The following is a 28,000-nucleotide window of genomic DNA, read 5'->3' on the forward strand; positions in this document are numbered from 1 at the left end:
CTTCAAATGCTGAAAACACTATATAGAGATATGATGAGCGCTGCGGAATAAGTTGGCGCTATACAAATAAAGATTATTATTATGACGAGGCATCTTTACGGAATAGTGAGAGAAAAGTCTATTTTAAAAGAGATCTATATATCGTCAATTAGTAGAAAATGTATTTATTTCACATAAGCAAACAGACAGAGGAAAGAATTTTTTCGCAGTACAAGAGCAGTTATGTCCTCGTCTTCATCTGTCGCACATCCAGTGGTGGATCTGATTAGGCCCTGTTCACATCTGTGCAGGAGGTGCAGTTTGGAGGCTTCAATGCAGATCGGTCCAAACATTCTGGATGAAATGGCAAAGCACACGGCATCCGAGAAAATGCTGGAAAGCTTAACAGAAGCTGGACCGAGCCAGTTATAGTCAATAGGATCCATTTGACACCATTCTTGACCCATGTAAAGGGTCGAAGCGTCGCATAATCCTTGTGATACTTGAGGAATAAAGAGGCATCCTCCTGATGGATGCATAAATTTTACACCATATTCTGCTGCCACGATTGCCCTCTTACTCTTTGGCACCATTCTGTCATAAGTTGGATTCTTTCAGGAAGGGAGCAAAAAAAAAAAAAAAGGAAACTTGAATGAGCCTTTAAGGCTAGTGCGAATCCAGGCTTACCCAGTAAGGCCAGTAAACCTGGAATCACAGTTCATCTGTCATTCATACAAAAATGTCCCAATCCCGTGGGCAGGATTATTGGAGTTTTACTTCATATAAGAATTAGTTTTGGCCAACCATAGGGTGGATCTTGTAGAATGGTGACATACATAGGTCTACGGACCCAGCTTACATATGAACTGCTCTTCAACGTCAGCTAGAGGTCAGCAGAGGTCACTGGTTGGGAGATGAGCGAAGGTTACTCTGTAATCTCTCCATTAAAAGCACACCACTCATGGCGAGGCGACGACAATCTTCATCAGCGTCTCTTGCAGTCACATCTGAAAAAAATAAAATTAAAAATTTTTTTTAAAAAATCTAGTGTTCAAACAAATGAAAATGAAAGATAATCATTCAATGTAAACGCAGCCAATAATCAGACAATAAATTGTTCACTTTATACAAAAATAATCATTGGCTCGTTCGCTAATCGTTCAGTCGTTCTCGGTCACTTATACAGTAAATGAAGAACTGAACGATCGGTTTGAATCCTGCACTGAGCAGGCGGTTGGACCAGATTACCCTGGAGGTCCCTTCCAACTCTACCATTCTAGGATTCCATTCTATGAACAATTTCTCGTGTGAACGAGCCAACGATGTATCTGCTGTATAAACAGGCAGCCCGAGTGAACTTGGACATCGTCCAAACGACAAATTGGCCCGTCTAAATGGACCCTGACACAGGCAGACCATCTCACCAGCTATTACACAGCAGCAATAATCGTTCAGAGGATGGAGGTGAAGCATGCCAGAGATCTTTTCCGGCCGCACGCCTCCATTCACATTAAACATGAGTCGTTCAAAGACTGAACAACTTCGGTTTACACAAGAGCGAAAACTGGCCATTCAATAGTAGTTCTGTTTCAGTGAGCTGAAATGGAAGTATTAGCGACTACTCAGCGACTTCTCACTCCGTGTCCTGTCAGGGGCCACATGTGCACAGGCCGACAGTAGCCAGTAATGGCTTGTTTGAGTGATTATTCGGGCAACTATCGGTCCATGTAAAGATACCTTAACATCGGAAGGAATTAAACATGGCTGCATCTTAAGTTTCCCATCTAGCTCACCTTCCAGCCAGCATTTCATTTCCAGGACCTCTTCAGACATGTCAGTCATGAGTCGCTCCCAGGAAACGCTGAGCAGGATGGTGGACACGCAGAACAAGAGACCCTGCCTCACGAACCTGTAGATAAAATATAATAGAACGTCAATACCCATAACAATTCAGTCATATGTACACTGTATGGCCACTTTATTAGAGATGCCAATCTGGTAGCGTGTTGGACCTCCTTTGGCTTTCAGAGCCACAGCAACTTGTTGTTGCATCCATCCACGGGTATCAGAGAACCCAGGGTGTGACGAGAAACCATTCCCCCCCACCAGCCTGAACCTTTGACACCAGACAGGAAGGATTCGTCAATTCATGCGGTTTGTGCCTAATTCTAACCTCCCATCAGCACGGTGCAGCAGAAATCTGGATTGATCTGACCAGGTGAGGTTTTCTCAGAGATCCAGCTTTTGTGCCCCTTTGCCCACTGGAGTCTTGCCTTCCTGTTGGTCTTAGACAGTAATGACACCGGACCTGCTCGTCTGCTGCTCTAGTCCATCCGTGCGAATGAAAAATGATGTGTGCATTTGGATACGTTAGTTTGGAGCAGCAGCGTTGTATTTGGCTGCGATAGACATTCTCCACTGACCCCTTTCGTCAATGAGTTTTTAACATCCAAAATATCCCCCCTTCACTGGAGGTTTTCCTTGATCACATTATTCTCTGTATACTCTTCACATCCCTGGACGAGAAAACCTGGCCCCTGTAGCTCCAATGAGCAACCCTCGTTAGAATTGCTGAATTTACTGATTCTGATGTGGATTGACACTGAGGGTGCAGTCACATGAGCGATTATTTAGCGTGTGTGTGTGAGATACAAAAAAAAGAAAAGGAAGGAATTCCCTACCACAGCTGTCACAGAGGAGCACAATCCTTTACGGTTTTTAATGTGGCCAGCGCTGCTGCCGCCCCATTGAAAGCAATGGAATGAAGGCAACCCGTGCAGCAATGATATTCGGGAAGGGGGGGGTGGGGGGAGCTTGAAATATAAGTCCTACGTCGAAAATCATCCCTAGCTATAAAAAAAAAAAAAAAAAAAAGGCTTATATTTCAAATTGAAAGCAATGGGATAGTATCATGCTCCTCTGCCACAGCTGCGACAGGGGATTCCTTCATCCCCACGGTTTCCATGAAGGAATCCCCACAGTTTCCATGAAAGAATCCCCTGCCATAGCTGTCACAACTATGGCAAGGAACTACGATCTACTCCCTATGTTTTCAATGGGGCCAGCACTGCTGCTGCTGCCCCACTGACTAGGTGAGACCCCTGGATGTGACAGCGTCCAGGGGTTTCACATTTTTTCTTTTGGTCGCGCGTTTTTGAACACATAAATGCTGTCCTATTTTTTACACGTGCAATTTTTTCTTCACGCATGTAAAAATCGGACATGTGACTGCTTCAATTGGAAAGCAGTGGTTATATGTAGAGGCAATTTGAAATCACGCCTATACATGTGTTTTTTTTCCTTTTAAATCGCTTGTGTGACTGCGCCCTGAAACTGGTCAGCAGGAAATTTGTCACTTGACTTTATGCTGCACTCCAGGGTCATGGGTCTAATTTCCATACATGGAAACTCAAAACATGAAAAAGAACCAGTGGCTCTAATAAGGGGGCCATTCAGTATATACTTTACATACAGCTGGTAGCATCGAAAAGTGATGTGAAATAGATGATCCAACCCATGGAAGTACTAATTATAGACTGCAAGCCTCCTAAAGGGCCATACCCTGTCTATAAGCCACTTGCCATATGGATTGTCATTCCTGTGAATGGCAAGCATATACCTCACCACCACCACCACAATGTGATGACAGGCAGAGGCAGGATTTTATATAAGAGATTTATTATATACTTACGGGTCAGTGTGAAAATGAAGGGTCCAGACAAACTCCAGTAATGCCTTTCCCATCTCAGAAGCAACCTAGGACAGAACAAGACCAGATTCATTTCCACAATCACTCATCTCCATCTGTAGTACAAGTACATGCACAAAGTAGCACAACGAATAGGTTGTCTTTTAGAAGTATATAATATATTCTTTGTCTATTGTAAATTAAAGTCAAGCACTCTTATCAGTCTCCCATGGCCCCCATACACATATACACTACCGTGGCATTTAAAGCCAGGTGCATCAGGATGCCCAGCGTGTGAATTAGTCGTCCAAGGATCAGGCGATCTTCCCCCAGAAGGTCAAATGTCACAATGGGCCTTGACACAAAAAAACAAGAAAAATAATTTAGATTTCAGCTTGAATAATACATTTTCTGACAAAGTATAGTAAATCCGATAGGCCTGTCTCTTTTTGATTTAAGCCCCGCCCACTTAATAAAGTGTCAAGCAAGATGCAAAAAGGCACAAAAAAAGTAATGAATCTTTGCGCAAGCACAACTTGCTAAAAATGTGCGACTTTTTAATGCCAGAACACTGGTGTAAAAGCGTTTGTGAATTCCCCCCCATAGTACTGTATGTACGCATCTAACTTACCTGTCGTAGTTTTGTATAAGTGGGAAGAAGAAATGTCCTGCAACTGCATGAAATCTGTTCGGTGTGGAGGCCGGGGCGATACTTGCTTGACCCTACAATAGACATCACACTTCCTGTCACTTAGCTATACCACTAGATGGAGCTTATTGAATACAGATTTCGACAGCTCCCATACAGTTCAATACTAGTTGTGTGAATCTATATGCAACGACCGCCCCCCTCCCAGTAGCTAGAATGGTGCTATTGGGCCCTATGATTTGTGCATGCCCCCATCTACAAAATACCTATATTTTTTTCTTGAATAACATTGCTGTTATTTTTTTTCTAAATCAGAGTCCCTATCCATGCAAGAACATCTGATAGTAAAATATACAAGGCATTGATCATCTAAAGAGATTTACTAAGTCTACCGAGAACAAAGCTAGAAGATCGGCAAGTTAGAAGAGCTTTCAGTAATCATAGTCAGCCAGTGTGAAAACAGGGAGTAGTTCAGACCTTACAATGGGTCTAGAGCTGGGTTACATCTATAGATTATGTATTACTGGATAACCCTATAGAGTATGTGCCATTTACATTCTAATGAATACCTTGGCAAAGCGCCTAGTCTTGTTTGCAATCCTCTCCTCTACGATTTTCCTCCAGTGAACAGGTGCATCATCTTTCACGTTCCCACGTGTGCCACTTGGAGACTGGAAATCATGTGCCGCTGTCTCAGGGGCCTCTGCTTTTTTTGGGATCACAGACTCCGACAGCTCCTGAGCTGCAGCTGCTAAAACCTGATAGAAAAGGCGAATCGTTCCTGCATAAGTTACTTCTATATTACCAAATGTCTGTACTTTAACCAGTGACTTTTGTAATCTATAAAGAATATTTCCACCGTTGCAACCATTTCCTTTTGCATTGTCCGGATATATCAAAAATAAAATATGAAGCAACTTTACAAATCATGAATTAAAAATCAAATTTTTGAGCCTACAGTTCCTATGTACTTATGTGTCTCCATGGTAACAGACTACAAACAAACGCAGTGTAGTCTGACCCTGCAGTCATATTGCCTGCCTATCTGTAGGGCACAGATGGAAAAGTGTATGACTGCAGGATCCAACTCCACAGGGTTTGTTTGTGCTCTGTTACCATGGAGACACATAGGTCTGCATATAAGCTATAGATACAATATGGTAGGGCATCTTAATCTAGACCATTTGTAAAGTTGCTTTATTTTTTCTAATTTTCATTGCACTGGAGCAAAGAAAAATTTTTTTACTGAATATTTTTTCATACATACATCTAATATATCCAATCGCTGTCGCAGGCTGTAGTTTACGGAATAGAATTCTCCAGTAAGATACTGAGCCACCTGTAAAAAGAAAATGGATGTATTATATGCTGTTCATAAATATTAGGCAAATAGTGGAGGGCACATGGCTCATCAGATGTTCATAAGCTTTTATGCACCATCCCACAAAAAAAATGGCAAACAGTATAGCAGTGTCATATACCAGGGTCATACATGTGCTGGCCTTGTCAGGCAACTCTTGAATGTACAAATACATTTTTTTCACCTATTCCAAGACTGAACATTTGAAATTGTTCAACGTGACTGTCAGAAGATATCGGTTAGGTGCAATATTTCAAGACAACCATCAGACCTGCTAAATAATTTTCATCTACTGTGTATAGTCGTCTTTACCCTTACAGGAGCCCGTCAGGTCACAATATCAAACTTATAGAAAGCCCTAAAAAGGGCTTTCCCCATTAAAGACATTTATGTTGTATTCACAGGATAGGGGATAAGTCTGGTTGCTGGGGGTCTGATCTCTAGGACTGCCAAGACCAGCACACTCAAATGCTCCATTTCCTTCTCCAGGGCAGAGATCTATGTGCTTGACAAGCTTCCATGGAAGTGAATGGAGTGATGGTCATGCACACACATTAGCACTCCATTCACACGAGGCATTTGGTTGTGCCAATTTCACGATTACAGGAGGTCCCACTTCTCAGAACCCCAGCAATCAGACATTTATTTCCTATTTTGTTGATCTGGTATAGGTGTATTTAATAGGAAAATCTCCTTAATCATACACCCTTAAAAGGGGCTTTTACTACTGTAAGAGCCCATTTACACTGAAAGATAAAATCGTTCAAAGGACAGTTTGAATGACAGTTTTGAGTGATCAACTTTGCATAGTCTTTAGGAGCTAATTAGCTACTAAGAAGCTATGCAGGCGGAGTGGTACACTGCCGCTATCGCTCGGCGAACAATACAGCTGTTTTGCATAAGCAAACAGCTGCATTGTTCTCCACGCTTACAGCTCACGCCACTGTGAACTACCAGCGGAGCACGAGTTGACAGAATCTTATCAGTGCTGCCGACTGTGATAACAGCCTGCACCGCTAATAAGAGTTCATCACTCAATTCTAGAAAACTAGAATTGAGCGAGGAACGAATCGTTCACGAAAACTGCACGATGTCCATGCATTTAGCCGCAACGGTTATCGCGCAAAAGATGGCTTTGAGCGAGAATTGCTGTGTCTAAATGGGCCTTAACCCGGGTATAGAACTTCCCACAAAAGATAAGTAAACTTATCAGTGAAAGTACTTACTGGTACGGGATCAATTACAGTGACAGAAACCATGGCTGCATATCTCAACTGTATGAAGTTCTCCACACCAAAGCGATCATCAAGGTGTAGAAGGATTTTGACAAGCTCCGTGCTAACCTACACAAGACGACAGTGAGAGGGAATCTATAAGGTACTACGTAATAAAGATTAATGGTCGAGTTTCTCCTTAGGGTCCATTCAGACAGCCGTATTTTTGAGCTGTGTGCTATCCCAGGTATTCTGCAGACGGCAACGAGGCTATTCACGACTGATTTTTCACACCGACTAAAGGTTTGTGTGAAAAACATCACTACAGCGCCTCATCCCATCAGTTTTTACAGATGAGAGTAGGCCATTCAGTATATGGGGTTTCTTGTACATAGGACAGCTCAGGGACAGACGATTCTTTTTTGCATCCAGATCCTCGGACAGCACATGACCACAGCCGTGTGAATAAACCCCTAGTTTCTAATCTTCCAGAACAGATGAGCATGGGCTCAACGTTTACCTCTTTGGTGGCTGAAGGGTTTGAACGAATCAGTCTGGATAATGAAGTCATCGTCACCTCCAGTTTTTCAGCATCTTCTGAAAACAGCACTAGGGAAAGAGAAAAGAGAACCACCATCAGCTCTTCTGGATTGATACAAATAAAGCAAATCACTGTGTATGTTGGCTTGCAGGAATGCTGCCTTCTAATGGGTGGCACTGTGGAGGTATTATTCCATCTCCCTTATTTGCATATTACCCAGAGGCGCATGAATGGCCTTTTGAGTACCCTTACTCACCGTCTAGGTGCTCTCCGTAAGGAGAAAAGATAGTGTTTCTGACCTAGGCCTCTCACTAGCAAAGCCAGACTCCTACTGTACACCGATGAAGGGCAAAAAGCCTGAAACAGCTGTCTGTACATGGAGTCTTGCTTTGCTTTTAATTCCCAGTCATTGTTACAAGGCTTGTATAAAGAGTCTAACTTTGGCTTGAAGGAATGCTGCCTTCCAATAGGTGGCACTATGGAGGTGTTATTCCATCTCCCTTATTTGAATAAAATAAGTTGTACAGCTTTTAGACATATTTTGCATTTCATTTCTCGTTTTCAGGATATTTGCTTTTTGTCAATGTGAACACTCTTGTTTATACTTGTATTCAGGTCTCAACTGGGTTTAGGATTAGACTTCCCATTCACTGCTAGCAAACATGGCGAGAAATTGAGACACAAAGCAAGTTCTACAAGGTTTCATTCATATATCCATTAAGAGCTTTGTGCCAACATGCACAACCCCTTTCAGAATGCAGGGCGTGCGATGAACAACCAATCTCCCCAGGTCTTGTTCTTGGCCCCCTCAGCAAACAGCCAATTTTGCCAGGAAAAGCTGTGACCAGTGAGACTTTTTTCCTGTAATGGCCACTAAGGGGAAAATGAGATTTGTTCTGCACTTACCATAAAATCCCTTTCTCGTCACGTTTATTTGGGGGACACAGCTGAAGACCAGGAATATAGCTGCTGTTACTAGCAGGTAGACACTAAGCAAAAGTGTGTTAGCTCCTACCAGCTACAGCCGTCCTGCAGGCACCAAGCTAATCAGTTTGTGTGTAAGCAGTAGGAGAAGCAGAATAGGAGGAAAACCAGTGAAAAAATAAACAGTAGAACAGCATGTTCTAAAAAACGCTCCAACAAGAACAACCCCTCGGAGAATTATAAGGACCAAAGTGGGCGGGTCTTGTGTCCCCCAATGAACGGGACAAAAAAAGAGATTTTAAGATAAGTGCAAAGAAATCCTGTTTTCTCATCTGTGTCACTGGAGGACACAGTTGAAGACCATGGGACCCTCTACAGCAGTCCCCGGGGATGGGAAAATTCAGTAAGAGATCATGCAGTCGGTGACATCTGCAAAATGCATCAAGCGAGAAAGGCATCAGTGGATGCAAATGTGTGAACTTTGCAAAAAAGTGTGTAGAGAGGCCCATGTGGTGACTTTGCAGGTTTGAAGAGCGGATGACACAGAAGGCAGTTAGCTGCCTTTTGCACGGTATGCCTCCCGCACAGCTGACTTGATCCAACATGAAATGACACCCTTGGAAAATGCGAGGCCATGACTCAGGCCATCCAGAATCATGAAGAGAGTTTGAGTGCCTAAGGACAGATGTTTGAGACAAATAAATTCACAGAGCATGAAGTCCAACTTATGAAGACCGAGTGCCTTTGGGTGAGAGTCTGAAGGACAGAGGGAGGGTATAACAATGTCCTTATTGATGGAGAAGGACAATACCACCTTCAGTAGAGAGGAGGGCACAGGATGCAGAACCACTTTGTCCTGATGTAGTATGGTGAAGGGAGGCTTGGCCGACAGGACTGCGAATTTAGAGGCCCTGTAAATGCAGGCAACAGCGACTAAAAATGCCACCCACCTTGCAGGCCATGAGGTGAGCCGGGATGTCACATAGAGGCTTGGAAGGATGCGACTGCAAGGTATCTAGGACCAGATTAAGGTCCCAAGGTGCAACTGGAGAACGGTAGGGAGTGACAGCGTGCGCAACTACCTGTATGAAAGGGAGGACTGTCAATTTTGATGCCAAAGGGTGCTGGAAAAGGATGGACAGAGCCAATAACTGACCTTTCAAAGAACTCAGGCTTAAGCCCACATCAAGACCTTCTTGGAGAAAGGACAGGTGTTAGGACAGAGAAAAGCGCATGGGATGGGATGAAATTTCATTGTTTGCACCAGAGGAAGAAAGCTTTCCACAGGCAATGATAAACCCGAGAGGATGAGAGCTTCTTAGTCGTCAACATAGTGTGGATGACAGGTTCCAAAAACCATGCGCCCTTAGAATCACGGCTTAAAGCGCCACGCTGTTAAATAAAGAGTGGATAAACTCGAGGTGGAAGATTGTCTCAAAGGGGGAAGGCGCCAAGGACAGTCATCAAGTTGGTTGACAAGATCCGCGTACCAAGTGTGTCTAGGATCACTGGAAGACCTACCAGATTTAGCTTTTTAGGAGTTTAGGATGAGCAGTTCCGGGTCTACTTTCCACTCAGGAAATCAGCTATCCAGTTGTCCACACCTGCTATATGGACTGTTGAAATCGCTAAAAGCTTTGCCCTGATAATTTAAGTGCACGACCACCATCGTATTGCCTGTCTGAACATGGACTGCGAAGCCAATGAGTTGCAGTGCGAAATGAAGAAACGACAGCAGTAAGATGACCTGAAGCTCCAACACATTTATCGGGAGGACTCTCATACGGTTCATGTTCCTTGCACTGTGAGGTTTTGTAGTGTACCTCCCCATCTGAGAAGACTGGTGTCCATGGTGAGCACCAGCAAGACAGACTTTTCAATCGAGTGAGCGTGCGGATTTGTCCCACCAAGGATTGTCCACTAGAGAGGTTGGGCATGAAATTGGTCAAAAGGTATCGCCAAAAGTGAAGAGATCATCAACCCCAGGACTCCTATGCAGTATCGAATTGGGATATAGGATTCAGTGTCTGCAAGTTGCCCACCTGCGCCTGGAGGAGATGAAGTTTCTACAATGGAAGCAAAACACTGGCGCGTACTGTGTTGATGATCCACCAGGACAGAGTCCTAACTGATATGAAGACTCTTTAGATTGTCTGACAAAATTGAAGTTTTCACCAAGTTGTCGTCAAGACAGGGAATGAACACTATTCCCTTGGAGTGGAGCCATCATGGATGCCATTACCGTTGTGAAGACTCAGGGAAACGTGGTCAACCTGAATGGGAGGGCTGTGAATTGGTAATGTTTCAATTGGATGGCAAAGCGAAGGAATTGCTGATGAGCTCGACAGATAGGCACCTGAAAATAGGCATCCTTAATGTGGACGGATGACAGAATTCCCCCTGGTTCCATGTACGCTGATGTGTTCCAGTGGAGGGACAGGGACCATTACACCCAGAGAGGATAGTGCCTGCATCATTCGCACCAAAGTGTTGGCTTTTGAAGAACACACTGAAATTTGGATCTTAAGAAGAATTCTGGTGGGCAAGCAGAAAATTCCATAGAGTAGCCCAAGGAGATGGCCTCCGAAATCCACGTGTCTGAGACGTGAGCGAGCCAGGTCTCTTGGAACAGTGCAAGATGCCCCCCTCACCCTGAAAGGATTGGGTTGAAGCCACCCTTCATGCCCAGGATTTGGTGTAGGCAGACTTTGAGGAGTGTGTCCAGGGACATCAAGAAGGACACGATTTAAAGGAGAGGAAAGCTTCAGGAGTCTGAAGGAAAAAGGTTTCCTTGGATGAAGCAAGTTCCTGGTCCTTCATCAGCAGGGTCTATTTCACCGCCACTATCGGCCACAGAAGAGAATTAAGAGGCCTGTTCCTCATCCAGGTCTCAATCAGAGTTTAGCTTGGTGCCTGCAGGAGGAGTATAGCTGGTAGGAGGAGCTAACACTTTTTTTTGCTTAGCGTCTGCCTCCTAAGTGGCAGTAGCTATACTCATGGTCAAAGCTGTGTCCCCCAATCTAACCGCCGAGAAAAATAATTTTACAGGATGGTCAGTCACATGAACGTCACTCCTGTAATTTAAAAGACAGCACATGGTCTGACCTAAATGGGGGACCCCTCTCTGTAATTTTCATACTTCGTAATCCGGCATATCAAACAGGGGATGCCATCTTATTACAACTCACTAAAGCTTTATAACTCTAGACCTGGAAAACCCTTTTTAATATACTTGTTACACATTATCAAACTTTAACATCTCAGATGAAAGCTTTTCTTCCTGATGGCATATTGCTAGAATGTTACCACATCATGATCTGTGGTGGTCCAAATGCTGGGACCCTCACTGATCCCGAGAATGAAGATGGCAAAGCAGCGCTGTGATTGCTTTATAGTTTTTTCCTGCATAGTGGGTGATTGGGACTGGCGTGGGTCCAGGAGGTCGGACCTATATTGATGGAAATGTGATGACATATTCTAGCAATACGCCATCACTTTCTGAGATGGGAAAACTGCCTTAGGTGTAAAACATGGTACCACCGGGATGAACAATCTACTTGAACTACATCTTTAATAGTCTGAACTAGATGGACATGTGTCTTTTTTCGGCCTAACATACTATTTTACCATCTTACCTTCCATGCAATCCCGGATATATGCTGGAACTTTGCTATTCTTCAGCTCTGTGTCACCACTCATGTCACACGGAGTCAGTTCATCATCACTGTCTCATGAGTTTAAGGAGACAATTGTCAGAATGTAAAGTGGAAAAAACTGGACTATAATTAATACAAGAAAAAAAAAAAAAATGAAGGACTGCAGTCTGTTCCGATAGTCACAAGGAGCAGACCTGCTTCATATAATAGCAGTCTAGGCAAAAAGCAAAGTATGAGTCTACTATAGGCTGTTCTTCCTCTTAATTTGAGCCAATACTAATGTGTAGTTCCAAAATAAAACTGACATATCACCATATACAGTAGTGCCAATATAATACTGCAGTATACAGCCTACATAATACTACTATACAGTGCTGTCCTCTCCAATTTGGATGGCCATCTGTAAGCTGTTCCAGGTGGCAGCCCCCTGGGATGCATTTACCCCTTTGGGCCATAATAATGGGGAAACAGAGATTTAGAGGGTGGCTCCATTATAGCAGAGTACTGGTTCGGGTTTATCTTCGCCAGATATGCTCAGCTGGGAGCATTACGACATTTGAATCTCTTAAAGAAGGCTAAACCTCCATATATACTATTTTTTTGCAAGTCTGTGATGCCCTTCAGACCCGGTTGGGTAATGGGATCTGTAATGTCTATGCCTTTCCAGTTTTCAAATATTTACTTAAAAGAGGTTGTCCAGATCTGAAAGACTGATTACTAGAGATGAGCGAACGTACTCGGTAAGGCCGATTTCGCAATCGAGCACCGCGATTTTCGAGTACTTCACTACTCGGGTGAAAAGTACTCGGGGGCGCTCTGGGGCGGGCGTGGTGGAGCGGGGGGTAGCAGCGCGGAACAGGGGGGGGCCCTCTCTCTCTCCCTCTCCCCCCTGCAACCCCCCGCTCACCCACAGCGCCCCCGAGTACTTTTCACCCGAGTAGTGAAGTACTCGAAAATTGCGGTGCTCGATTGCGAAATCGGCCTTACCGAGTACGTTCACTCATCTCTACTGATTACCTATCCTTAAGACGGATTATCAATAGCCGATTGGCGGGGGTCTGTTGCGTGGACCCTCAGTCGAACAGCTGTTCCATACATTGTGCAGTGGCCTGGCATGGCATTGCTGGCACAGCTAGCATTCAATGCAATGGAAACAGTGACAGCTAACTGCTTCCTGCTGTTAGGTCTTGTTCACATCAGTGTCGGAGGTTCTGTTAGTCACGGATTTCCACTAGAACACAGGACAAAATAGCATAGTAAGCTGCGCTATTTAGTTATGCATATTCCAGCAAAATACTGGACTGCTGGTCATGAATTGAACAGACCCCATTATATTTGGGAGGCTGTACTGTGTCGTTTGGTTCCATCATAAGATGGAACCATTCGGCCAGAGGGTGCAGTTTTCCTACTCCCTGAACGGAGCAAGAAAATGAAACCTCCAAACGCTAATGTTAAAGAGCCCTTACTAAATAAACATACTACTCCTGCCCACCATGACACTGAGCTTAAAAGGGTTGCATCAGGACCACATGATAGAAAACTTGCTGATCAGTGGGGGTTTCACAGCTGAGACCCCCAAAGTCTTCAGGAGCGAGTGTCCCCCTCCACCCACTACAGTAATGTCAGAATGAATCAAGCATTAGCCAAGCATGCACGGTTGGCGCTCCATTCACTTCAATGGGGCTGACCGAAATAGCTAAGCCGCAAGCTCTTTGCTATCTCCACAGTCCCATTGAAAGTGAATGGCGTGTTAGCGATCAGCATCCCAGTCAGTCTCTTTCTCACTGCAGAGGTGCAATAAGCTCGCAGTGAAGAGGACGGGTAACCTGGGACCCATGTTCTCTCAATCGACGTGGGTCACAGCGATGATACCCCCCACTGATCAGCAAGTTATCCCTCATCCTGTAGATAACTTGTGATCCTGGTACAGCTCCTTTAAATTGGAGGTGAATCTTGAGGACATGTACAATCAGTGGGCTTTGGCTCTGGAGACCCCTAGATTAGCCTCTCCGTATTATTGGGAATGAGCCACCCAGCTTTACATAGTACATCACTATATGGTGCCAGAAAAATACTGCCATATGCAGCCCACATGATACCATTTTATTAGTGTCCAAATACTCCCTCAAGGAGCCCCCATAATACTGCCATATGACTCCTTCATAATACCACCATATACCGGTCATTACATAATAGTGGATGGTTTTAGCTTGCTCCTGGGATTCCCATACTTGGGGGACTCCTAGTAAACTGGCCCTAAGCAAAACCATTGATTACTCACCTATCAAGTTCAGAGTCTGATCCTGCATTAACTTTTTTCCCTCCATCCGGTTTGTCCTCATTCTTGGAAGGTGGAATTCTGGACGGAGAGCTGTGAAACACGGTAATAAATGGAAATCATCAAGGGATGAGAAGACTGAATTAACCAACAAGATGGACTCCGTGCCCTCCATTTACCTCTCAGGTGGAACCTTTACAGGCTTTGCTGGATCCACAGCACAAATGGAAAGAGGGGTCAGCAGGGACTTTAGCTCTTTGATGTCTTCATCTTCTTGATACTACAAGATAAAGGTTTTAGGCTTCTGAAGTGTTACTAGGTTTAGGCTGCTGCGTTAGTACCACAACTAATGACCAATATTAACCATCTCAGTCACACAGATCAATGAAACCAACTACATGCTCTGCCATTAAACTGGTCCCTTTGGCTCTGCTGAGGGGCCTTTTACTTGAATTCCTTATGAAGATTCTGGAGCATCTTGTCTTAAAGCTCAGCATTAGCCGTTCCTCTGTTATTTCACACAGAAGTGTATTAATAAAATTTCTAACTGGAAGTTAATATTTCCTTTGTCTGCCACTATCTAATCTGTGCTGACCGTGTCAAAGTGTACAATGAAACACCCTGTTCACAAGGGAGAGGCAACAACCAGTTGTCAATTTAATCATGTATGTGGAAGAAAAGATGTAGAAAAAAAAACCCTACTCTTTCCACTGCTTCACAGGAGCTCCACTAAAGGCCCATTTAGACAAAACGATTATCGCTCAAAAGCCGTCTTTTGAGCAATAATCGTTGTGTGCAACTGCACTGTCGTCGTGCAGTTTTCGTTATGCCATCGCTCGTCGTTGTCTTTCAGCATGGTGAAAGATCAGCGATTCGCAGCGGGATACAGCTGATACTATTGTTTCAGCTGTATCCCGCTCCCTGATCACAGGCAGAGTATGAAGAACAGAGCAGTCCAGCTCTGTTCTTCATACCCCGCACGGAGCGCCCGGCTGTTTAACAGCCGGGTGCTCCGTGCAGAAAACAGCTGGATGCAGAAGACAATTGTGAGCTATCACCTTGCGCTGTAAATGACACAACGACTGTCGCTTAAAAGTCACTCAAAAGACATCTTTTGAGCGATAATCGTTGTGTCCAAATGGGCCTAAAGCTTTTCGGAATGTGTCTGTCAACAACTTTACTGATCGTTTCCAGTATCAATCAGTAGAACAGTGAGTACAGCTCTGGAGTATAATACAACTCAGGATTAGTACAGGATAAGTAATGTATGTAAACAGTGACTCCACCAGCAGAATAGTGAGTGCAGCTCTGGAGTATAATACAGGATGTAATTTAGGATCAGTAATGAGTGTTCACAGTGAGTCCATCAGTTAAATAGAGAGTACAGCTCTGGAGTATAATATGGAATGTAACTTGGAATCAGGATGCAACACATATACAAATTTTCTCAACTTTTTATGTAGAGACGTACTTAACTTTTCAGTGGTTTGAACATTATGTCCTAATTCAGGACCAGGACAAAACTAGCAAGACCAGCAGTTTGTAAACAATAATATCCTACCTTCCAGTACTAAGAGCTAAAGGTCCTTTTACACAGGCAGATAATATCTGCCCATGCTAACGTCCATAAACTGACAATCAGCATGTCGGTCAGCACTTCTTCCTTCCATGTACACAAGCAGATCATCTGCTCTGTGGAGACAACCGATCATTAATATGATTGTTCATCTCTAGAGATGAGCGAGTATACTCGCTAAAGGCAATTGCTCGAGCATTGCCTTTATCGAGTACCTGCCCGCTCGAGACGAACGGTTCGGGTGTCGGTGCGGGGGAGCGGTGAGTAGCGGCTATCAGCAGGAGGGAGCGGGAGGGGGGTGGAGGGAGAGAGAGAACTCCCCTCCGTTCCGCCCCGCTCTCCCCCGCAGCTCCCTGCCTGTCGCCGGCACCCGAACCTTACGTCTCGAGCGGGCAGGTACTCGCTAAAGGCAATGCTCGCTCGAGTAATTGCCTTTAGCGAGTATACTCGCTCATCTTTATTCATCTCCACACAGCTATCATTGATTGGCTATATGGGGAGATGCGCAGCCAACCAGCAAATACTTTTTTGCTCACCTAAATGACATGAGCCAACCAACGAAGATCCGCAATTCAAGCCACCCATAGGGAAGCATGGGTGTCCGCAGCTGAATTACAACATACAGCTTTGTTTTGCAGACCTTTTGGTGCAGAAAACAAATCGCAGCACGCTCCATTTCAGTGCGGTTCCCGCATGGACGGCTTCCGTTGAAGTCAACAGAAGCCGTCCGATAAGCGGCCCATCTGCAGTTGACACTGTGGATTGGCCACGGATTCCGTAGGAAGAGCAGGAGATTTACAGGGGGAAAAAAAAAACAAAAACAAATAAAAATCTGTACTGCGCATATCCGACGGCACGCCGCACAGACTATCGGCAGTACAGATGTCCCGGGAGAATAGTAATCCGCTCAGACGCCACAGCCTGCAGACACAGGTAAGCAGGGTCCTCGACCGTGGGCAGGGTCAGATTCCACTGCAGGCTCCCGCAAGCGGAATCCGACCCACCCCTGGACATAAGGCCAAAGTCTTTTCAATGACAGCATATCCCAGTAAGAAAGTCACAGCAAAAGTTCTACCTCGAAAGATAGACTGGGACCTCCAGGCTCCATATAGTGGCTCAGACTTTCAGCAACTACCATGCCTAAGCATCTGATTGGAGGAAGAGAGCTGTCCAGGTACAGGCGAGTCCCAGAGGTCAGGGCGTAGAGCATCTCTATGGTAGATGTAAAGGGAGAGAGAAGCAAATCATCACTGTGATATGGAGAACAACCTATACACTCAAATATAGCCGCACTTCCTATCTCTTACCCGACTTGCAGCCTTCAAGATTTTCTTTGTTCAACAGACTCAAGCAAATAAAAATGCAGCGACTCATGTGAAGGAGCTGGGAATACGGCGAGTGTTTCACTACACTACTGGATGACCACACTTCGAGAAGCTCCTTCAGAACCTGGAAAAATAAAACATTTAATATACAATATTAAAGCTTCAGTAGATCTGATATTCACAGTTTACGACATCTCTGTGATTCATTAAAAACCTTCAGTATTATAGATTTACCACTGTGCAGCTTCATAGTTTTTACACCCATTGATTACATGCTGACGACAAGTGCCGATTAAAGAGTTAACTTGGCCTTCACACAAGCCGATTCAGAATGTATGAGAGGCGAATGAATGTACAGTGTGTTGACAAAAGTATTGGGACACTCATAGAAGGTAATGAAATTTGATTTTATTCCCATTTTTTCAATACGGTGTTGGGCCGCCTTTGGCCTCAAAGACTGCAGTAATCCTACTAGACCGTTCACCCCCAAATTCCAGTAGATCTGTGAAGGGATTTGCCTCAATTCCTTGAGGGGAGCATTAGATAGGGATGCAGGGCGTGTTAGGCATACACAGATATAGCGAGTGCAGCCATCCAATCGGAATATGATGTCCTGTGATTCAGCTGTCCACAACACCTTCTTCCACTCATTTACAGTCCAAGAACGACGCTCCATCGCAGGCGGCTCTGTGCATTCACTGCGGTGATGTTGGGCTAGTGTGCGGCATTCGGCACATGCAGTTCCCTACATATGGTTCTGGTGTTAATGGATGTTAAGACGTGAGACGACCTGAGTGAGTGTTTCAGCAGACGACGTGTGTGATGCCTTCATAGTTCGTACAAGGTTTTGTTGTCCATCAGTTTTTGAGGTCTCCCTGAGCGTGGCAGCACTGCACACACACCACAGGTTTTCCATTTCCTAATAACATTGCCAGCAGTGGACTCGGAAAATGTTATGATGTCTGGTACCGATTGGTTGCACAGGTGACATCCTACCAACATACCCCACTGGCAGTCTGGCAGCATTACACGCAGTGGCATTCTGGTGGTTTCTGTACTGGCATACGCCTTTCTGATCCTCTCCTTTATACCTAGTGATCACACATTAATTTGCATATCCCCATTCGCCTGACAGCAGAGGATTGGTTGCTGTCCCCACACTCTTGTCAGCATAGTGTACATATGATCATTCGACATACATACAGTATCAGTCAGCAGAACATCCTCCTTTTACACGGAGAGATGTCCTGCCTACAGCGATGATTTTTTCAGCTCCACAAACGATGCGATCAGCCAATGAACGACCATTTGCATGTTCATCGGCTGAAAGGCTGCAGCTTCAGATGGCCTGATGACTGAGCAAACAAACATTCCTACGAACACTACAGCCCAATCATTAGGCCATGCAGAAGGTCCTTAATTCTTCATCTACTCATAAGCTTCCTACTTCCTTTTAGAAATCACTTATGTCTCCACTTACCTTAACCAGTAATGGCTGTCGACTGATCTCCATAGACAAATATCCCAGAATGCTCTGCAGCACCTCTTTCTGACAAAAACAAAAAAGAATTGACTTAAAGGGATTGTTTGGTTATCAAACAACCCCACTTCAATGGGGCTGAAGGGATTAAAATAAAATGAAACATACTTACCCCTCTGTGGTCGCCGGGATCCAGCATTGAAGCCCTGTTGTGGTCCCGGTGGTTGTTGTAATCACTGACATCACAAGAACTCATCTGACCACTGCAGCATAACATTCCTCAACTCCTGACATAATGGCGCTCAGGATGCGAGGGCCAATGCAAGCAGAATAAGCAGTGACGTTGCAGTCTCTCACTTGCTGCAGCAGTCGCCAGAGTTCCTGTGATGCAAGTGATCGCAACAATCACCGGGGCCACAGCGGGGCTGCATTGCTGCATCCTAGAGGCCAAGGAGGGGCATGTTTCAGCTTGTTATTTTAACCCCGTCAGCCCTATTGAAACAGGGTTTTCTGGTAACTGAACAACCCCTTTAAAACTTCAGTCATTCCACTTTACTATTAATGAGTGGAATAGGATAATAGTTTGGAGATTACCTTGAGACCATACTGCAAAAACAGCATCTTCTGAGTGAGTAAGAACTGAGTCTTTTTATTCTTCAGAACCAGATCTCCCAATATCTGGGACAGAGACGCCGGCCTAAGATAGACAAATGTACACAAGACAAATCTATAGAGATTTTTTATTATATAAATGTGTTAGATCTGAACCTGTAGGCCTCATGTCCACGGGGGAAAAAAAAAAAAAAAATCAGGCCCGCTACGGATTCTCCATGGAGAATCCGCAGCGGGTCCCTCCTGCCCCGCGGACATGAGCGCTGAAAATAGAATATACTCACCTGCAGCGGTCCATGCGTGTCTTTCCTTCTTCCCGGCCGGATCTTCTTTCCTCGGCCCGGCGGATGTGCTTGGCACGCCAGCTGCGTGCTCCGGCACGCCTGCGCCGGGCACATCCGCTGAAGAAAGAAGATCCGGCTGGGAAGAAGGGAAGACACGCACGGCCCGCAGCAGGTGAGTATATTCTGAATTTAGGTCTCCCGCGGATCCGGACGGCTTCCATAGGCTTCAATAGAAGCCTGCGGGAGACCCGCACCAAATGGAGCATGGTCCGGATTTTTTCCTGCACGCGGATCCGCGTCTGCAGGGCAAAATGACATCCGCAGGTATTTAACTACCGGCGGGTGTCTAATGCATCCCTATGGGGCGCGGATCTGCGTGCAGGAAAAACGCTCCGGATTTTAAATTAGAATTCGCAAGTGGACATGAGCCCCTAGTCATCTGCCTTCTCTTCTACAGGTTAAAAAAAAACAGTCCGATTTTTAAATTTATTTAACCCACCACCCCCAAACAACAATTTAAGTGCTCTGAAGCCACGTCACCAGCTCATCTGTCCCCAGTGACGTCCCATATATAGGGTACATAATCTAGTAATGGGCCTGCTCATAGGAGTTCACTGATGACATTCCGTTCTGTTTTAGGGTCTGACACTGGCTGTAACAGTCACGTTGGTGAACCACCAAATGACGACTGCAGCTCATGTAAAACAGAGACTGAAGGCAGGAGCGAGAAGCTGATAAGTGGATAGAGAAGTGGGAAGTGTTTATTTTTACTATTCTCTCAACCCTCTCCTTAATTTTTTTCCCCCTTTTTATTATTGTAGTTGTGTTGAAGCAATTAAAATAATGTATAGAAAGGCAGGCATAGCCTTTAAGAAGAATTTCCATGCATGCAATGTCCTGGGCCTTCCTCGGGTTGCCTGTATAAAAGGGTGGCAACCGAACTTTAAAAATATACCCCCCAACCCTCACCCCATTTACTAACACTGCAAGCAGCATTGGCTGTTTTTAAAGAAACCATTCACGCAGCTCGATTTCAACACGTCCAATGCTTTTTTGCATGCTCCCCATGAAGGGGGGGGGGGGGGGTCAAGACAGATAGCCGTTGGCCAAATGAGCTTGTTTGGCATACAGCTGTCCGAAATGTATGGTCCACTTTATGGGGTGCAAAGACTATGGAAAAACATTCCTCACTTACCCATCTGCCATCTGAACAAGCGCAGTGACCACAGGCTCCATCCATCGGTCAGGAACAGACTCTATCAGTCTCCAACAGATCCTCTGCCAGATGCAGTCTGACTGGACAAGCGTGGTCAGGCGAGGTAACAGCACATTAAACAGCTCCCCTGTAATAAAGAGGCAGAACATGGTTATCCCATCCACCTTCAAGGGATGTTCCCCAATTACAGGATGCTTCTGATCAGCCTAGTCCTTAAGCTCCATTCACATCTTGTTTTCGGCTAAATCCAAGGGTCCCGTTATGGCGTCCGTTTAAAAATCTTAAAATCGGCCATTATTAAAAACTGCTGAAAGGGAGACCAATAGATCTGTGTTACAGCAGGCTTCCATTCATTTCTGGCATTTTATGCTGAAAAGAATAGCACAGCCGGGACAGGTTCTGTCCAGGGGATCCGTTTTATGGATTTCCCATTGACACCTTGATGGGACTCCTGGATGGAGCCTTAGCAAACTTCCTTATGTTAACTATTTTCAAACAGGTTGGCCCAAAAAAGTCAGTCGTATAGTATGAGATGCTGCGGAAATCAGGCACAACTCCTAGCAAACAGCAGATTTTGCTGCTGACACTGGCTGTTCAATGTAGAAGTAAACTGCAGCGGCTGCTTTTTTAAAGAAACGTAGTAGTACACGCTAGTCACATATTACATGGATGACCTGGTCTGCTGTAACTTAAATGGCAATATGGAAATGAGCCATCCTATGGAGACAACTCCTTGTAAAAGACTCCCCGTTTTTTCATAGACATCTCGGACAACCGCACAAGGTAGTGACAGTCACATGGATTACAGCGATATATGTCTGCTGCATGTATCTGTGCAGTAATTGGGGAGAAACATGCATTGCATTAGTAGCAGCCGGACACAGATGACTACAGGAAGAAGTCCTTCATATTCATAAGCTGTAACTAGACCACCCTGCTCTCCGGCCACTGATTGATCACTGTCTATGTATTCACAGTAATAGACCGCAGCAATCAGTGGCTGGAAGATGGGGTAAACCAACCAGCTGCAGCTCACGAATATCAAGGAATCCTGTAGTCCTCTGTGTCTGGCTGCTACTAATAAAATTCAAGTTTCTCCCAAACTACTGCACAGATACATACCGCTGATATATCACTGTAATCAGTGAGCGTGTTACTACCTTTTTCTGAAAGGGCTACGAGAAGATGGTGAAAGTCTTAATATACTTGAATCATAAGGAATCTCTGGCTTTTAGGCCAGCTGCACACAAGTGCAAATTGCTGTGTGCTAACGCATGTCACAGTCGCGCAGCATGCAGCAAGTATGCAATGCCATTGTGTACTTGCTGCGAGACGCCGAACGCTACGCAACATCTTGGAATGTAGGCTTGTGTAATACGCGCCAAGATAGAGCATGCTGCGATCTTTATTGTGCACAATATGTAATCGGCAGCATGGGAGCCAATGGCCGATTGGTACAGCGTATTCCGTGCGCAGAATACACCGTAACAATACAGACACAAACTTTGTAAGATACGAATAAGCCTGTCTATAAATATGATGTAATGCTACAGCATTACATCACTGTACAGCGATCGGACAGGCTTCTATCAAGCCGTGCCATAGGCCCTGGGGCATTTCAGAAGGGCCCTGGCTGCTTATTGCGGGAGGCCGTACAGGACCGCCAAACGTCGGATGCAGGCTGATTCTTACAAACGACACCCGGCCGCAGCAGTTCTGACAAGCTGTGCCGCTCATCGGAACTGTTAACGCTTTAAATACCGCTGTCAATTCTGTAAGAATCAGCCTGCACCCGACGTTGTATGGAGTGGGATCCACCCGCGATCCCCCTCCATACAAGCATTTGTTCGGTCATATGAACAGCTTCCTGGAACGGAACCTTTTTGTAAGTAGGGTACTATCTGTACGTTCATGTGAAGGAGCCCGTAAATTTACAGGAGTTAGGACATTTTTTTCATAAAAACGAAGATACTCACTTTGATGACCCTGCATGCAGACTTTTCCCAGGAGTTGAGATATGAAAGAGATGGAGCAACCTTTCCCATCTAAGAAAGAGAAAAGACGAAGTATGAGCTGCCTAACTTTACAGCACAATTCCTCCATTCCAAGGCAGGGCAGACCCCCTGATGTGCCATAAGTTGCCACTAGAAGTTTGAAAAGTCCTATAGTGTCCAGTGGGGAGGTTTACAAGAATCGTTTCAATAGAAAACTGGGGCAGTTGCCCAGCTATAACCTGTCGGCTATTTGAAAAACGAAATCAATGAGTTGATTGGTTGCTACAGTCACTTGTGTATATCTGTATTTCTACACTTACCTCTCAGAGATACAGAAACCATCTGCAGCACACGTAGTATGGCGTTCCCTACATGGGGGTAATAATTTTTAGGGTAGAAGACAACTTTATTGTTTTTTTGGAGACAATTAGCCAGGTGATCCGGTAAGCTGCAGATCCTCGTCAGGATGGCTTCATGTATGATTGGAGTTGGCGTCGCCTCCAGCTGCTGCTGACAAACTTCCCAGATGAGGTCAGCCAGCGCTCCACGCTGCAAGAACTTCTCCAGTACATGAACACAGCGATCAAGGCAGATACAGGGTCTATAACAAGAGGAGAGAGGGTTATAGCATTGAAGCATGTGTGGCGGAAGGAGCTGAACACTTCTGGGGTTATTTCCTGGACAGAATGGAGATCTGCCTCTCTACATATTAATCAAATGGCAACAATACGATCACTGAGGGTCTAACTGCTGGGACCCCCATGATCACAAGAAAAAAGGGGCACGGCATTTGTTACAGACATGGCTCTATAATCCCCATGTCTGGTGTTAGACTTCAGCCCAACTTACTTGAATGGGTGTTCAATAGACACATCCCTCTCTAATTCCTCATGGAAATGTATTAATAGACAACTGGGTGTTACACTGTCAGTACTGATTGGTGGGGGAAAGTGTAAGACTATGTAGAGACACACATCCTATTACGAAGGCAAATTGTAACGCCATATTGTCCATTTAGTCAAACATTTCCAGGAGAAAACAAAAATAGAGGAACAGCAAAACAGTTCTAAAAAGATATACTGTCTTTCATTAAAAATGGCTGCTAAAGGAACACCAAGCCTAGACATGAATTATAAAAGAAACCCCGGTGTTTGTCAGTCTGCAGAATAGTCCACATGCTGCTGAAACAGTCTTGTACAAATCCTGCGGAGAACACAAGGATTTATCTCCTGGTTGTCTGTTAAAGGGGCATGCTAGGCTTTTTACTACTGAAGACTATCCTCAGGATAAGTCATGAATAGTTGATCGACGGGGGTCCACCGTTTGGTATCTCCACCAATCAGCTGATCTCCAGCCCGCTATCAATGCAGCAGGCCAGAAGTAGCCATCGGTGGTGAGAGCCGAAAGTGTAATAGAAAGCCTTAACTCCCATTGAAGTCGGTGGGAGCGCTGCCTCCTAGTACACTTCTGGCTCCTCACTGCGATCAAAGGTAGAAGTGTAATTGGAAGCATTGTTCCCACTGACTTCAACAGAAATGAAACCTTTCTACTGTATTACACTGACTACCGATGACGATGGATTGTGGCATGTAAGGGGTTAACAGAGGGGATCAGTGTCAGTCACACCCAGCTTACGTTCTGTTGCTTTAAGTACCAGGCACCCAGGACGTGAACTTACATCCTGTCTCATTAAGGGGTTTTCCTACAACTTAAAATTGCTTCCCAACACTCAGTCCTTCCTGGTTGCTGCTGTCCAGGGCCTATGAGTGCTACAGCCAATCACAGGCCACAGCAGTGACTACTATAGTCAGTGATTGGCTGCAGGAGTCACATGCCCTGGACAGAAGCAACCAAGAAGGACAGAGTGGCTGCGAAGCAATTTTATAGGGCCACTCTGGGCATTGTTTTATGCATTCAGTCATCCCCCAGTACATATTAGTGGGCTAGTGTTACCTGTGTGAGTTTTCCTTTCTATCTAAAAGTCATATCCTCTTTCTCTTCAGAAGGTCATGAGATCTCAGTGCTGACCAGCCCAGACGTGCTTAGGGTTATGCTATCTGAGAGGAGTATGTTCTCGGTCTGTGTGATAGCGTTACATAGACCATACCATAGAAACTGCTTAGAGGGGGACACAAGCAATCGTGTCAGTTACTCATGATGATCACAGTTATAATAGAGGAGATCGCAGCTCATCCTTATGACTGTATACTTAGGTGAATATAAAGGATAACGATAATTAAAAATGTCCCCAAGCAGACAGAAATGGCATAGCCTCTGGCTAATGCTATGCATCATGGGATAGAGTTGAAAATTAAGAGAAACAGATCTCAGCCACAAGATGCTGTCAGATAAGCATCAGACAAGTGGCTGCACTGCATGGAAGTGGGTGCAATACACAGGACAGGCAATCAGGCGAGGAAGGGTAAGGATGGAGAAATGTGTTTTTGCTGAAATGGCCCTTTAAGTTGAGTGAAAACCTTTTTAAGAGCATTTTCCTCTTAAACCAAAAAATTCCCCCAGTGTACATGCCTTGTGTGTATACTCACCCAGTTCTCACCAGGCTGTCCATCAGCACTAGGAAAGCTTGGTCTGCTGGACCCTCTAAGAAAAAACTGTCCCAAAGATCCAAATGGTCAGATGTTAGCAGGTCAACCCATTGTGGTCCCATTTGAGTCACTAAAAACCTAAGGAAAGGGGTGTAATGTGTTCTGTTGAATTCAGCAACTTCCTGAGCAGATGCCGAGGCCGATCCTTCTCCGAGGTAACGTTTGGCACCAGACAGCACCTCCACCAGTCTGTCTCCATCACCGATCTTGGGTAACTCAGTGAAGAGATCTCGGATTGCACAACGCACCGACAGAATGTCCTGCTCCATTCTTAGAAAACTGGAACCCTACAAAAACGGAAGATGTCATGAAGAGCCGATTATTCTTCTGATCTCAGTAGTATAAAAATATCACCCGACTCCCTGTTACGTCCCCTGACAGTGTCATAAGTTAGTTTATAGGGCTGTGGGGACGTGACCCTTAAAAGGAGTCCTCCATGCATCGTGGTAGCTGGCCGTTTATTACAGCTGACACCTGGTGGCAACAGCTTTGATAAGCCACACGGCTCATCTGAGCTGTTAGCGCCATTTAAATCCCCCAAACATCGTTTGGGGGTCCCGTACGGCCCCCCGCTATGAGCCGTGCGGGTGTCAAGGCCCCAGGGCTGTCTTAGCAGAATGCCTATCAAGCCATGCCGTGGTTTGATAGACTGCCTGCCCGATCATAGTATAATGTAATGCTATGGCATTACATCATACTACAGGAGCGATCAAAGCATCACAAGTTGTTGTCCTCACTGGGAAATTTAAAAAAAAAAAAAAGGAAAACTTACATCAATAAAGTTTTACTAATTATTAAAAAAAAAAAAGTAAAAATTTGAAAAAAACAATCCCCTTTTTCCATATTCATAATAAAACAATCTAAATAGAAACAAAAATACATATTTGGTATCGCTGCGTCCGTAAGGCTGGGTTCACACAGGGCTGATTTGTCGCGGTTTCCTGTGGTTTTTCTGTTGCGGTTGTGCCGCAGAAGAACTGCTTCTGCGGCAAAACCGCTTCAAAGGTTAATTTTGGCTTGCGGATTTTCGTGCGGAAAAATCCGCGTTTTTTCCGCAGCGCTTTTTTACATTTTGCTGCGGATTTTGGTGCGGATTTAGCTGCGTCCATAGAGGTCTATGGACAAAAAAGCGCCGCGGAAAAGACAGAAGAATGGACATGCTGCTTCTTTTAAAACCGCGCCGCAGTTGCATTTCCGCACTGCGGCTGTGCGGAAAAAATGCGTCCTGTGAGAACAGCTTTTTTCCAAAGCTCATTTGTGCTGCATTGCACTGCAAACGCAGCGTTTTTGCCGCAGTGCGGATATGCAACAGCAATCCGCGGCAAAACCGCAGCAAGTCCACCCTGTGTGAACTCTGCCTAAAGGTTCGATCTATCAAAGTATTTACCCTACACAATGAACGTCGTCAGAAAAGAAAAAAAAAAAAAAACACACACCAGAAATGCGCTTTTTTGCTCATCCTGTCTCCAAGAAAAAAATGCAATGAAAAAGCTATTAAAAAGTCATGTATTCCAAAATATACATATACCAACGCAAACTACAGGACATTCCGCAAAAAATGAGCCCTCACACAACTACGGTAGATTGATGGAAAAATGAGAAAAAAAAAAAAAAAAAAAAAAAAAAAGCTATTGCACGCAGATGATGGCACCAGAAAATTAAAAAAAATAAATATATATATATATATATTTTTTTTTTATTTTTTTTTAAATATACAAGTAGTACAGCAAAAAAAAAACAAAAAAAAAAAACCCCAAACGACTAAGTTTGGTATCATAGAAATCGTACTGCCCCATTAAATAAAAGTTATGTCATTTTTGTTGCAGGTTGTGCGCCGTAGAAACAAGACTCACTGAAAGATGGCAGAATGTCGTTTATTTTTCCATTTCTCTCTACTTAAATTTTACGTTTTTCAATACATTATATGGTACCATCGATGGATAAATAAAGGAGTTCCCATTTTTTACAAGGTTTTTGCACATAATACACAGTACCAATCTCCCATAGCCTTCTAATTGCACTGCCTCCACAACGCTCCCCTAAAAGACCACGGCATGTCCTATCTTGGGGCGTATTCTACCTGCATGCACACAAAATAGTGGATGGGGACTGGCGGCACGCAAAAAATACGCATGTCACTGCGTACTTACCTGGTGCTCAGGTGCGGCAAGCAAGATCGTGTAAGCCCGGTGTTACAAAAACAGATTCTTTTAGGAGCAACACTTTATATATGTGTCCCTCCCTGTAGTGGAACTACAACTCCCAGCACTGTCAGTATAAAACACTGACACGCATCAGTGAACCTCACACCAAACGTGTCTTCTCATAGAGCACCAAGCTGTCACCACAGTGATAAGAGGTCGGATCAGGTTTAGGAATTGATGTCACATATTACCTGCCCTATCCCGAGCCTTACCAACAAGACAACAGTCAGCAGTTCTCACGAGCCGGAGCCTCATCCATCACTCAGCAAGGCTAAACTCATGAGCGCAGCCACCTTGGTCCTCCGAGGGGAAGTGAAGAGCAGCCATCTTAGTACACCTGCAGCTCAGGCGACGGTGGGCATTTTCCTCCCCACTTCTGCTTAACTCAGCATTTCAAGCAACCTGATTGGTGAA

General features: G+C 44.8%; 1 protein-coding gene across 3 annotated transcripts; it reads right to left on the minus strand.

Moving 5' to 3' along the window:
• Positions 1 to 148: 148 nt before the first annotated feature.
• Positions 149 to 27,933, minus strand: TELO2 (telomere maintenance 2). Of its 3 annotated transcripts, none has more exons than XM_066576433.1 (21): positions 27,799 to 27,933; positions 25,323 to 25,669; positions 23,097 to 23,377; positions 22,759 to 22,827; positions 20,762 to 20,909; positions 19,265 to 19,367; positions 18,671 to 18,739; positions 17,173 to 17,314; positions 16,941 to 17,077; positions 14,469 to 14,569; positions 14,293 to 14,382; positions 11,991 to 12,079; positions 7,411 to 7,499; positions 6,903 to 7,019; positions 5,584 to 5,655; positions 4,886 to 5,074; positions 4,299 to 4,390; positions 3,923 to 4,022; positions 3,671 to 3,735; positions 1,773 to 1,888; positions 149 to 986 (listed from the first exon to the last, which is right to left on the minus strand). In XM_066576433.1, exons 2-21 carry the CDS (start codon positions 25,649 to 25,651, stop codon positions 880 to 882), a joined length of 2,505 nt encoding a protein of 834 aa, XP_066432530.1. In that variant the 5' UTR covers positions 25,652 to 25,669; positions 27,799 to 27,933; the 3' UTR covers positions 149 to 879. The 3 variants fall into 3 exon arrangements, 2 of the variants coding, with proteins under 2 accessions (XP_066432530.1, XP_066432531.1); XM_066576434.1 differs by having other exon boundaries at positions 27,778 to 27,907; XR_010786411.1 differs by lacking the exons at positions 149 to 986; positions 1,773 to 1,888; positions 4,299 to 4,390 and having other exon boundaries at positions 3,699 to 3,735.
• Between the last annotated feature and the right edge of the window lie 67 nt (positions 27,934 to 28,000).

The sequence above is a fragment of the Eleutherodactylus coqui genome, chromosome 8, assembly GCF_035609145.1.
Source record: "Eleutherodactylus coqui strain aEleCoq1 chromosome 8, aEleCoq1.hap1, whole genome shotgun sequence".
NCBI classification, from domain to species: Eukaryota; Metazoa; Chordata; class Amphibia; order Anura; family Eleutherodactylidae; genus Eleutherodactylus; species Eleutherodactylus coqui.

Bases quoted from the DNA above. Each gene is read 5' to 3' on its own strand.
- TELO2 (XM_066576433.1), bottom strand. From the start codon at position 25,651: ATGGAGCAGGACATTCTGTCGGTGCGTTGTGCAATCCGAGATCTCTTC. The intron at 7,020-7,410 runs GTAAACGTTGAG...CGTCTTGTGTAG, and splicing joins ACCCTTCAGCCACCAAAGAG to GTTAGCACGGAGCTTGTCAA. The intron at 987-1,772 runs GTGAGCTAGATG...TATTTTTTTCAG, and splicing joins AATGAAATGCTGGCTGGAAG to ATGTGACTGCAAGAGACGCT.